The 14,036-nt window shown below is 36.9% G+C and overlaps 1 protein-coding gene across 8 annotated transcripts in view; it reads right to left on the bottom strand.

Moving 5' to 3' along the window:
- Nucleotides 1-12,437: 12,437 nt before the first annotated feature.
- Nucleotides 12,438-14,036, bottom strand: part of UBE2E3 (ubiquitin conjugating enzyme E2 E3) — an 84,253-nt gene continuing 82,654 nt past the window's right edge. For 6 of the 8 annotated variants that reach the window (XM_081051386.1, XM_081051387.1, XM_081051388.1 and 3 more), the window contains one exon: nt 12,438-13,070. In XM_081051386.1, the coding sequence (XP_080907512.1) occupies nt 12,973-13,070 (98 nt within the window). In that variant the 3' untranslated portion in view covers nt 12,438-12,972. The remainder of the gene's footprint in view (nt 13,071-14,036) is intronic. The other 2 variants (XR_013993510.1, XR_013993511.1) reach the window with 1 other exon arrangement.

Raw genomic sequence — 14,036 nt, 5'->3', positions numbered from 1 at the left:
GGAATGTGGACGACTTTGTTCCCACCACACCCAGAATGCTTGCTTCTAAATTCTTTAACTCCTTCATTCTTTCATTTATGTCTGGGAATCAGAAGAATCATCTAGAAATGATTAGGCCAGACCAGCTCTCACGTATAAAATCCTAGAAGAATCTATGGCAGTTACATTAATTATACCTACACATCCTTAAATAAATATGTATCTATTATTGGTGAGGTTAAATAAAAAAAATATGTATATATACTCACTTATGTCCTTCTTGGCAATTAATTAAACTTCAATCTTCAGAGCCCAGAGACAAAAACAAACAAAAAACAACAAAAAAAGATGTGATGCAACCTATTAGCACAAGCGAAAACAATATTCTAATAGCGAAGCTTAACGCTCCTCTCAAACATATAATTATCCATGCAATTTGCAATTTTATTGTTTTACTGCTTAAGTCTTTCCAGATACGTCCACTAAATAAGTTTTTTCCTGACACTACATTTCTGCAGTGTTACTCATTGTTTTTTTTTCACTTACATAATTGAGAAAATTAGGCCCAGACAAGTGAATATGAATATATTCATATTCACTTGTCTGGGCCTAATTCTCTCTCTCTCTCTCTCTCTCTCTCTCTCTCTCTCTCTCTCTCTTTCTCTCTCTCTCTCTGTCTCTCATAGAGCTAGACAGTAAATGAGAAATTTGAAAGCTTAGTTACTCTATTACATGCTGGTGGTTAAGTTATCTAGAGTTCAGTATCCTGAAGACCCAGAAATCACAATTGAAATTACTTATTATTGGCATATTTTACTCACAAAGAAACTGTTGTGATAAATCAATGACCTCTAACTACTCTAAGTGATCATGCAACTAAAATCTAAACGTCGTCATCTCCATATTCATTTCTTTCAAGAGAACGTGTGAAAATGTCAGGATGAAACTCTTGGTAGTTTTCATATATGTGTAATATATATTTTATTCAATGAGATGTTTTATTTTGGAAATGATGATTTTAAAGATTTCTGGGCAGGATCCCAACTTTGGAGCTCAGGTTATGTGAACAGATTCCAGCGACTTTCAGAGGAGCCTTCAGCCATTTTGGTGTGCCTAGGTGTATGTGTCCTCCTAAGTCCGTCTTCTGCTGCCCCTCTCCCGGGTATGCCACTACGTAGTAGATAGGAACTGAGTCTTCTAGACATGCTCAGAGTTGTAGATGCTAAAGAAGAGGCAACTACTAAGAGATCAGTCCGTGGGGATGTTATCTGATGTGAATCTAGATATGTAGTCAGAGTACCTGTGCACAATCTATTTAATGTCAGAAAAAGAATTTACAGGAACATTATAGAATCAGTACTAATAGTCCCATCACCAGAATCCACCAGCCTTTGTGATCTGGGTTTCCCTGTAAATGTAAAGAAGACAGACAAGTTTGACTTACGGAACCTGAGGAAACTTTTTATTGATCTCTGTATCCTTCCAGCGTTATGAGAACAGGCAATACAATATTTTTAACCCAAGCTCAAAAGCGTAAACCTTTTCCCAAAGCTGAAACGGGCTGGTCATTTTTTCCATATTATAGTATCTTCTCTTAAATCAACCATCATCCTCCCTCAACATAATATCCCACAACTGAGTACAGAAAGGGGGTGGGGGGCTTTTGCTATTCTTCTTCAGAGGCTCCCCTGGACCTCTGTTCTTATCTTGTGGGATTTGGCATCCTGTAATACTTAACACCTAGTGTTCCCTAAATGATCACCAGTTACATAAATCCTACTTTGAAAATACATACAGAGAAAAGAATGCATTTCTGGCTAATCACAAAGAAAGCTCTAACCAGATCCAAGTGAAAAGGAATACAAAAAGGTTTTCTAAATTTAAGTAACAAAACATAGGGCTTTAGAGATGCTATTCCTTGCAATCTTCCAGCCGCCCTTAAATAAGGAAATGCTGTCTTAGCAAGGTACCTGAGAAATCAGCCAGCGGAATACAACGAAACCAAGAAGAGGACCAGCAGGAGACTTAAAAACCTCTGCCCCTTTGAACTCACTTCAATAACATTTGAAAAGCCTCCCTTTTGATTTCAACTAACATTAGCCTAGCTAACAGGTAACTTTAATCCTGGAAAGTTTTGTGCCCATGTTTAAATATGGCCAAATACTTGTTAATCTTACTAGAAACATATCACTATCATGAAAATAAAAGCAAGTGGTACCATATGCCAACCTGATATACAGTGCTTATACACTGATTATGTACTTGCCTGTAATGTCATTTTATGAAGGCACTTGCATATAGTTAACATGTAAGCTAAAACACTTCCAAATATTCAAATCCAGCCAAAAAAAATATACAAAGTTGCCCACTCATCACTGAATTATTCTGGACTCAACAGAAGGCTCGATTTCAGCACTGCCAAATGCTCTCAGGCACAGAAGCAATGCACCATCTGTCTTGAAAGCGCCAAGTACATCAATTCAGATGTAAAATACTGGTGGGGCTAGCAACGTATCTTAAACAATCCATTTTCTGAGGTTTGGAACTTAACATGGCCAGCCACAAGGTCACATGCATCAATACTCTGAACTGCTAGTAGTAAAAAAAAATTATTAGGATGTCAGAGCATCAAAGAGTTGTAGTCCTATGAGCAGAAAACCTTGAAGAAGAGTCAGAGGATGAAGGAAGTGTTCTCAGTGAGTCACTATTGCTACTGCTCTGAGAAAATATTTTTAAGGGAAAGATGGAACTGCTGCCATTGGCAAGAATGACTCTGGTATTTCACTACAAAACAAGTGCATTTGAAGCTGCCACTAAAATAGAAGCTGCCTCATCATGGGGACACACTGATGTCATGACAGAAAACTAGGTTTGTGAGGAGCCTGGACTTTATTCTGTAAACAATGGGCAACCACTCAAGTCTTAGGCGCAAGCAGTGTCCTGGTGAAGAGCTTACTCTGGGAGGATTAATGTGACAGTGATGGGAGGATAGGGGGGAGTCTTCTGTACGGACAAGAGGCTAACTTACAGGGCTCCGGCAGATAAGGCGTAACTGAGGGACTGGATAAGGTTAGGACCGCAAAGGAGAAAACAGTCAATACACGAAGACCTTCAGCAATGAGAGAAAAAGTCAGCAACCATCAGCCTGTGTGTTATGTGACATATGCAAAAAAAATATTGTTATGATTTGTTTACCTTATGAAAGAAGAGCCGTACCCTGTTTCTTTAAGCTCAGATAAGTATAGTTGGGTTTAAATGTGCAATGATCACACCAAAGGTATTGCTCAGCAAGACTCAATTGTGGGGAGGCGGGGGAAGTTAACTTCTAAGCAATTTGTTAATTCTTGACTCTAAGCAAAATTAAGTGGTTGCACCAATTATGATTCAGGCCTCTCTTTGTCAGGCTAAATTTTCAGAGAAAATAAGCTACGACATGTTCCATTTCTTATGTACAAACCTTGGGAGCAGGAAATCAAGACAGTTGCTGGGAAATGGAAGCAAGGTAGAATGTATGAGCCGCGGTCATGAGCTCAGTGCCTCATGGAATATCTGGAAATGAAACCTGTTCTTCCAAATCTCTACATCTTGAGTAAGGCCCAGGGGGACAGAGGCCTGGAGCTAGGAGTGTCTTACTTTGAGATTAGGACGGAAGTCAGAGTAATAGAAGTTAGTGTCTCTGTCTTCTGACCACTATATCCACAAAGCAGACCTGGGGTAAAGAATGCTCAGTTTTCTAGAATCATCTGAAATGGGCAAGAAAGAGTTGTTTTTCTCTATCCAACTGAGAGAATTCATCTGCCACATCATCTACTGTGTTGTTGCCAAAGCTCTCTGTACTCAGCCTAAGACACCTCTTTCCCGACTAGACTACGATGAGCTTTTTGGGAAACATGAGTTTCTTGTTTCCAGAATTTACAGCAGACAAAGCTTTCAAGAAATGCTTAAATTTCTCTAAATTTGGTGTCAAGGTAGATTCTTCAAGGACTACGGAAAATCACTTGAAGGAAAGAAAATACTAAGGTGCATAAGATTTAAACCAACTACGTGGTGCCCCCAGCCTTTCAGCCAATGGGCACTTCCTTGTTCATGGAGCAGAAGCAACAAGCAAGCTTCCCACTACATTGAGGCTTCGGCTGGACCCATGCCCTGGTCCTCTGCAGCTCTGTTAACTATGGATGGGACGAGATGTCTCAGTTCCCAGCAAAGGCCAACAACTTCACTTGTGTGCTAGATTTTTCTCCCCCCACTCCCCTACCCGCCCCGCTCACCTAGTAGAATTCAAGAATCTGGTGAAGGCCAATACTGCTAAGTGCTGGATAGTGTTTCCAGAGCTTCTAGTCTAGTCAGGAAGAGAGACAAACGTCCAAGGAAAGTGCAGAGAGCTTTGGAAATACCCTCAGTAAATGGTATGGCAGACGCTTTTCTCCAGAACACTGCCTCTGCCCTACAAAGTCCATTTCCCCTATCTACTCATTCCCATCAACATAGAATGTAATTTTTTCCATCTTAGAAAAAGAAAACTCTGACTACTCCCCATTTCTCTACTCTACTGCAAATTGTTGGGAATCTCCAATTTCTTTCCATTATCTTTGGCATCTACTCTAATCGAGCTTTTGACCTCACCGTTCCTACAAAACTGTGCTTGTAAGTCACTAATGCCCACCACCATAAAATGGACATTTCAGTCCTCTTATTTCACTCCTCAAGAGCATCTGATGTAGATCATTCCTACTTCCTTTCCCAGTGCCCACTCTCCTGGAGTTTTCCTTTTACGTTTCTGCTCCTTCCTGGGTTCCTCCGATTCATCTCCTTGACTTCTTATCGCTGTTGTGCCCAGACTTCTCTAACACTTCCTTGATTTTGGTTTCATAGTTGTAAGTATCACCTGTACACGCATGAGTCCCAAAAGTACAGGCCTGGCCTAGAACAAACTCCTGAATTCCAGACTGCACTAATAACTCCATTAGGATGTTTTACAGGCATTTCAAATTTAGCCTGGAGAAAACTAAGCTTAATCTTTCCCCAATCCTGCTCTACCCCCAGGTTCATCTTAGTTAATTCAACTCCAGCATTCTAGCTTGCTCTGTAGCCAAATTTTGATTCCTTTTTCACATGACATACTCAAATCTATTAGCAAATCTTGTTAGCTCTATCTTGAACCAGAATCTGATCCTTTTACTATCCCCACATTGACGCCACCCAGGCTGAAGTAATCAGTATCTCTTACCCTGCTCCCTCTCCCCCAGTCTTTTCCCTAACAGTAATCAGAGATTCTAATAAGATGACATATCCTATCACTCTGGCTAAAATACCCTCCAATCGCTTCCCATCTTATTTAGTATCCTACCAAACTCCTTACAATGGAATACAATGGACTACATACAAGACCCTCTGTCATCTGTCCAGCCATCATCTTCTTGACCCCGCCTCCTACTCCTCTCCTAGTTGTTCATTCAGTCCCACCTTCCCTCAACTTCTTTCGCTGTTTTTCTCATGCATCAGGCATGCTCTTGCTGCAGGGTCTTTTAATGTGCTGTTCCACGATGTGCTATTCCCTCTGCCTGGAATACTCTTTCCCCATGTGGCTAATCCCTCACCATCTTCAGCCCTTGACTCAACTTTTTGGTGAGGTCTTTTCTACCTTTTTAGAACCGCCCTGTAATTTTCCCTTTTCCCTCCCAGCATACACTCCCAATTTCCTTTCCCTGTTTTAGTTTCCTCTACAGCACTTATATACTAGAGGTGCCAAAAAATGTATACACACAACTTGTATTCATCTTTTGTTACCGTTTTTTATTGAATATTACAATTTTAATGTTTTTTCCTTCTTAAAATGTGTACAATTTTTTATTGCCACTGTGTGTATTACTTTTTTTTCAACTTTTGTCTCCCTGCACTGAAAAGTCAATCCTATAAAGAGATTTTTGTGTGCTGTGTTCATTGTTAATCCTAAATACCTAAAAATATTTGGCAGAGTATACAACTAATAACTTGAGGGAAATGAACCGAATCCCTGATTTCTACGGGCTCATGATCAAGCTGAGGGAGATAACATAAAACACAAATAAAATTATGTGTTGTTAAAAAAAAACAAACTATAGAAAACACATGTATATTTGAAATGACCTTTTACCATCGGAATTGTGAGGCCAGGGAAAGAACTTAGCAGAGGGTTAAATCGCTCCTAAAAATGATAATCAGGTAGGGGTGCCAGCGATACTCTTATACTATATAGATTTATTCCCTCACTCCCTTGTGTTCCTTGTAATTACTCTTCTCCATTACTTTATAGATGAAATCATGACATGCTCACATAAAAACTGTCATCAGCTCTTAGTCTCAGTCACTACAATATCTTCACACACTTGGCCCCATAACTGTCAGTACTTCATTTCGTGCCCAATACCTCACAGTTTACCTTTGTCCCCCTAGGTCTGAATTAGGCCTGGAGCAATAAGTAGCAAGCATACCTGAGTGCACTCAGCTGACTTATGAAATACTCATATATTACAATGACTGAGCAGTTGTTGGAATTAACACTCCTGGAATCAGGGAGCCTTTACCCAGTCACCTTTCAATTTTACATATTGGCCCAGGAAAACATGGAGCAATAAAGAAAAATAGGGACCTGTTGGATTCTTTTATCCTGTTCTATGTCCCTTTCTCACAGAATCTAGAATTGGGGGGAAGGGGGAACAAAAACAGAGAGACTTGGATATCTCAATACCCAATTTTCAATACTCAAGGCCTGACCTCTCCATGTTACTATACAGTAAACTAGTTCCTGTTCCCTAAAATACTTCCCTCAACTTCTTTTGAAATGTTTTCAAAGGTCATCACTTCATTTCACCAATTAGATTTCCCTAAAAGAATATGGTATGCAGATACACGTACTCCTCTGTGTTCTCCTTTCAACAGTAAAAGGGAATAGGATAAATAAATCAATTAAGATAGTAATAGGAAATTATGTAAATTTTTAGCAAAGTATTTTGGTATATTTAAGGACTTTTGAAATTACCAACTTAAATCATTCTCCATTTTAAACTAGTAGACATTAAAGATGGCACTAACCTATTGCTACTTCTCATATTTTGAGTTAACAGGACTGTATCCAGCATATACCACATAGAAAGCACTGAGTCAGTATGATGGGGAATTGAGACAGAGCTGATATGCTTCACATGGTCTCTGAATAATCTTATGGAGAAGACTTACATGTGTGGTATCATATTCACTCAGCAAGCATTGCTGAGGTCAGACAATTAGATTTGTGAACTCATCCTAGAAAAAGTGCTACATACCTCATTGCTGAGTATCACTATGGTCACCTTCCAACTACTCCCCTTGGGAAGCTATGCTCTGACGCCAGCACCTAGTCCACCCTTCAAAGCCATTTTGGAACTCTTTCTGGAATGGCCTTCAGAGATGTCGTCGTATTACCCTTGATATCCTTAATGTCATCAAAATGTCTTCCTTTCAATATTTCCTTTATCTTTGGATAAAGAAAGAGGTCGTTGGGGGCCAGGTCAGGTGAGTAGGGAGGGTGTTCCAATAGTTGTTTGTTTACTGGCTACAAACTCCCTCACAGACAGTGCCCTGTGAGCTCGTGCACGGTTGTGATGCAAGAGCCATGAATTGTTGGTGAAAAGTTCAGGTCGTCTTTTTCAGGCAACCTTTCCAGCACTTCCAAATACAATAATAAACTTGGTTAACTGTTTGTCCATTTGGTACAAATTCATAATGAATAATCCGTCTGATATCAAAAAAGGTTGGCAACATCGTTGCAACAAGTTCGGGAACTTAGACCTTGTATACGTTAGATATTAGGCTGAGGTCGAAACCAGGAGTATAGATGTTATCCTCCAAAAGCTTACCACCGATAAATACATACAAGGTATTAAACTGAAATAATAAAATGCTAAAATGCACACTAGAGACATCGGGTACTAAGAATAGTTTGAAAGACAGAGTGATTATTTTAAAAGCATCAAATAATATTAAGTATGTTTAATATTATAGATTGAGTAAAATTTAGCAAATCATTACACTAATATTTTCATAGTTAAATCAGCAGGGACATCTCTTCAATTCTCAATCAACAGAAAATGGGTTCACATTAGCAAAGATGTGTCCTCTGCTAAGAAGGAAAAAATCTATCTGGGCAAATTATAAACTACTTAAGGATGTGACAATGTATTCATCTCTGTGTGCATCACAGTGCCTAAAAGGACCTTCAATTAGCAAGCACTTAAAATGTGTAGAATAAACTCCTAAGAGGTCAAAGGGTTAAATAGCATAACCACCCTCCACACAACCCCTCCAAAAGAAAAAAGCAAGAAAAAGGATTCTTGCTCACAAGGGAACCTAGCTTGTTGCTGGTACTTGGAAATATGCACATGCATGAATTCCTTTTATTACTTCTGATGTTTGTACAGAAAGACAGACAAAGGTACTTGATAGTAAAATAGAAAGGTTTCATCAAAGGCGTTGGACTTGAGATACACTTTAGGGATTGGAGGATTTGGGGGAAAAAACTTCTAATGCTCTGTGTTGGGTAGACTTGCATAATTGGGACTCCAGGCTAACTGGATTTCAACAAGGTAACCCCTAAATATGGAAGATTTAAAGTGAATTTAAATTTGTCTAAATACACTCATTGGTATTGAACAATTCCTATGCTATGCCATAGTCCAGCTTACTTCTGAACATATCCAGGGATAATACCCAGGGCTCTGCTGCCTAACCACAGCCAAATCACTTTCTCATATATAATTAATGACAATACTACGAAAAGATGTTTACACTGTCCCTGTGCCTGAATCTGGGCAATCTAACTTATTTTTTAATTTTCAAACTTAGCTTCTTATGTTTGGTCTTACAGGATATTATCATTTAAAAACTCACCTTGGGCTTCTACTCACATGAGCTACTGGGACCCCAAGAAGTTGAGAGTACAGCAGACGGCAAATTGAAACAAGAAAGATACTGCTGGAAATCCAGGACACTGCCCTCAGAGAAGTGCTTATGAGTTAACGGAGAGTCAGGGAGAAAAAGCAGAGTTAGGCTAGGTGTGGTAACATGCATCTGCCATAGAGGATCACCCCTCATTTCTAATTAACAAGGTTGATTCTGACCAGGCTTTAACACTACCCATCACTGCTGGCAATGCAGTGTATATACCAGTCCCAGAAATTCACTTTATGACCATTTTGAAAGGGTTATCAGTCCGCTGTGTGGAAATACACTAGAGAGCTATACATTTAAATCATTAAAGAACTTTACCCCCCAAAAATTGACAAACTAATTACAAAAAAATTGACGTTTCATATAATGCCTATCTACTAAAATGTAATTATGAATTATTTTTGAGTATTACTTGAAAAATATTTGACATAAAACATTTATATATTCTATTTATCTAAAATATGGAACACTAACAAAAATATAAGTGAATAACGTAATTGTAGACTCATTATCTCAGCCTCTTAAAATAATTTGCAATGGTTTTATAAAAATAATGATTTTATATCATTGCCATAATTCTGTCCATAATATATTTGACCATAATATATTTGTCAATGTACTTGTTATATTTGTTAATGTACTGCATTAACATGACCACAATGCAGTTTAATATCTGAAGTCACAGGACTAAAATTGACTTAAATTTTACAATAGTCATTCTTGTATTGTTAAAAGAATACATTTGGAAAAGTTAGTGGGCTGACTCCAAATACACAACACTTCAAAGTTCTTATTAGCACGAATAGCATATACATGGGTCAATTCAAACTGGGTATGTCTACAGAATTTTATCCCTGTGATTTCCTGGCAAAAAAAGCAATGACTAGACAGCTAATACATCTTGTTATTTTCAAAAAAGTAGTCATCAAATGCTTATAAATTTCCTGATTTGGTTATGTGATGCATGGTTAATTAAATTTAAAATAACATCATTCCTTATTTTCCAAACTAAAAAATGGAAAACCAGTGATGTTATAAGTATTCCTATGACAAATGTCTAAATAAACATATCTCAGATTCATTGAAAAGTATCAATAAAGCCTTGTTTTGTAACGTTCCATATGAGACTTTAAAATAGACTATTCAAGTAAGGATTTACTAAAATACAAAAGTATACGTATCTTACTGAATAATTTTCAGAAGTTATCGATGTATCTCTATACAATGTACCTGCTATATATATATATATATATATATGTATATATATATATATATATGTCATATATATTATATATTTATATTCAATATTACCTATGTTATAACAAAAACTCATAGCCTAGTGGTAAAGAATGGAGCTGTACGTCCACATCACATTGGTTATGCAATCTGGGACCAGATATTTAACCTGTCTGCATCAGTTTCACCCTGTCAGCCGAGGATCATCAGTGTTCCCTCTCCTTAGCTCTTTAGGGGGTATTAAATAAGGTAAGTCCCTTTGGTAACTAAATGGTGCCTGGCACGTAGTGGTAGCACAGCCCCTCTGAGGGCACATGGTTATAATGAGAACACGCCAGGTTCCACTGTAACGTGGCCATTCCTGAATACTTATGCAGTTACACTTGGGCTTGTAAACTTATAAAATTTGTTCTTGATGAGAAAAAAATCTGGGTTTTGAAATATCATAATTGACATCTAGAGCAAAGTTTCAAAGTAAAAAGGACCTTATTTACAGTGTACACAGATGAAAATATATGTAATTGGGAAGCAGATCTATAGTATTTCAAAAAAGGAGAAAAAAAAATTCAGAATTTTAAGGGAACCGACTAGTAGGAAACAAAATGATCGTTTTGTTTTTTTTTTCCCAGTCCATTAGAAACTGTTCCCTGAAAGAGAAAGCAGAACAAGCAAAAATTTTAGACTTACTTGTGTTTGAGGACACTAGAGAACAGGGAAATAATCAAATTCATGTCTTGTTTAATAATGAACAAATTTAAACTCAAAGAAGTATCTTATTCAAGGCTACAAACGTAGTTTGTGGAAGTCACATATAATTTCTAGTAATCACCTCCTTCCACTGTCCCAGGTGAGTAGAGGGAATTATAGCCCACAAAGTAAGCCAAATGGTTGTTAGTGGTAATTAGGTTGATAGCAAATGAAGGAAGTCCAATGACAGCGTCCCAGACATCCTCATATTCAGTATGATGGAAGCTTTTTTAGCACCAAGAGAGAAATTCATTACTCTAGGGTGTAGAATGCACACTATTGGAACTGGGGAAACCGTTTCAATAGCTAACACACAGAAAGCCTTAGAGCTCACATGAAAGGTCCCTACTCTCATCACATTGACTTGCACTACATTACAGATTATTCGTCACTGCTTAAAATAGTCAAGGCTTAGAAATTTTCATAGGCCTAAGCATGAATTCTTCAAAATACTACCTGTTAGTTTGGTGTTCCTTTGTAATATGGGGAGGTTTTTTTAGGGTGAGTTTAACTGAAAGATAAGTATATAAATTTTTATTTTTACTGACTTAAGACTTCTATTGACAAACACCCAAGTAGGAGACCACTATTCTTAGTGAGGGTATATTCAACTATAAATGTTTTACTTTTATCTTGAAGCAATGTATTTTTATGCTAATAATTCCATTCTATAAATTTTAAGGTTGTAGGTACTCTATTTCTGTACTTAGGACTGGAGAAGACATTTGCTTCATATTCCACAATCCTGGTTACATGACCAGAGAATGACCTCAATAATTATCCCAGTCATAGAAAAATTTTAAAAAGCACATGTATACTGTGGACGAAATCTGAATATTGCAAAGTAATTCTAACTCCTATAAGAAATCTAATATTTAATAATTATAACTAGAAAGAAGGAATCTATATAACCTATAAACCCCTTAAAATTTGGGCAGACTAATCCAGAGTTCTATTGTATCTTCAGGGCAGATAAGGTACAACTCAGCTTAGCCATCAGCTACACCTGCTGGCCAAGTACCACAATAAGAATGGTCACACATACATCATACACCATGAAAATTCAAGACTAGGATTAGAAGTAAAAAATGCACCAAGCCATAGAATAGCTACCAGACTAGTTATTTGACAATGCTGATCAATGGTAAAAAGAAATCACCAATTTGAAAACAAAATGTTCCACAAGACAACATTAGATTCCTGAGTGAGCCAGGATTTTGTATTATTTTTAGCTCAAATATCTTATTACCAAAAGTAGAGTTTTATATGTTTTCGAGACCAATGGTTTAAAATCCAGTTTTGCATATTTAAGCTCATCATGTTCTTTTATTAGGACTTAAAGGAAAAAAACATTACACATTTAATAAGATTTCAAATGTTTTCAATTTAATAATTCATTTATTTGTACTAGTCTTTAGTAGTCAATCTTCATATCCACAGTTTACTTCAACAATCAGCTCAGACATACCTTCTAACAAGACTGACTTAAAATATTACGACAGGAAACTATGCCTTCAGGAGCATGTTTATTGTGTTTGAGATGATACATCAGGTGCTCTCTGAGCTACAAAGGGTAAAAGGAAATCCTCTCATTACAAACTGACAAAGGTAAAAGGTAAAACATTTTTCACAACAGCATTAACCACATACTCAGAAATAGATCTGGGTTTAATACAAATGACATAATTCCTAGTCATCTACGGCTACTTTTATAACTTCATACAGATAATGAATTAGGCTAAAATGCACTATAATATTTGGTAGACTTCAGGACCAGTATCCTTAGTACATCACAAAATACATTTTGATATCCCAAAGAAGCAAGACTTGCAAGTAGGCATTTTAAACATAACTAATCTACAGCTACAAAGTTCTACTCTTGATAGCGTTTACCTTTTTGGGGAGTCTCCCAGTCTCCAAAGGATAAAAGCAGAGAGTAGAATCAGTATAACATATACACAGAGTCCGTATTGTAAAGGCTATAAAGATTTGCAGCACAGTAGAAGATGCCTTCTGCTCCTTCACACTGCATACAAATGACGTGAATTATGTTGCGTATCTCTTGGTCCACTGTCTGGCTATCCTGTCATGTTCTGCTCTGTTGGTCAAATACTGAGTGGCTATGCTTCCGACCAGGGGATCCGCTGGAAAAGTGGGAAGAATATGGAAAGATGTTATATGGTGTCCTCAGATACAGTTTAATATACTAGTAAATGGAAATGCTCACCTTTCACTAGCATCTTCATATATAATGGCTACATTTTCAAAATAAAATTATTTAAACATAATCATCTGTGTATTTTAATATTCAAACTAGAAAAGCCTCTTTAAAAAATGAATGTTGAGCTAATAAATATAATTTTTATAAAAGATGTAGGTATGCTTTTAATATACAAAACCTGTTGTATACTCTTAGCAGTTTATTCAATAAGAGTACTAGATGATTATATTTCTGCCTTCTTAGGAATATTAAAAAACGTAATTTTAAAATAAAAACTCAGATCTAACAATGTAATGCTATTCAGAACAAAATGTTTCCTTCTATCTGTGAGATAATATGACTTAAATTACTACCCTTATCTTCATTTGAAAAAGTAAAAATTTTGTTTAAAATAGAATTCTGAACTGGAAATTAAATCTGAGATGTAAACCTTTATTTTGAATTTGTTTTTCAAAAAGGTAAAATATGTACATGTGCTACAATATTTGAAGTGTACCAAACAACAGCCCGTAAAAAGTAAAGCTCTCTTCCTTCTTGACTAACTACTCAGAAGTTTCTCTCCCTGGCACACAACTGTTACCTATTTATAGCATTTCTATCCAGAGATGTCATAAACATTTACAAGCATTTAGAATACTGTTGTGCATATGTCTTTTTTTCAGTGCCCGGCTTTTGTACTTAATATGTCTTAGAGAGCTTTCCCTATTAGTTCATATAGAGTGGTCTCATTCTTTTTAATACGTACATCCTCTATTAAAGGATATTCACATTGTTTCAAATCTTTTGCTTTAATAAATGCTACAATAAATTCATTCATTCATTTCTTCCTTCCTTCCTACCTACCTCTTTGGTATATGTACAACTGCTAGGCCTAATATAATAGTAATAG

The sequence above is a fragment of the Rhinolophus hipposideros genome, assembly GCF_964194185.1.
Source record: "Rhinolophus hipposideros genome assembly, chromosome: 6".
Taxonomy (NCBI): Eukaryota; Metazoa; Chordata; class Mammalia; order Chiroptera; family Rhinolophidae; genus Rhinolophus; species Rhinolophus hipposideros.
This window is presented reverse-complemented; position numbering and strand designations above follow the sequence as displayed.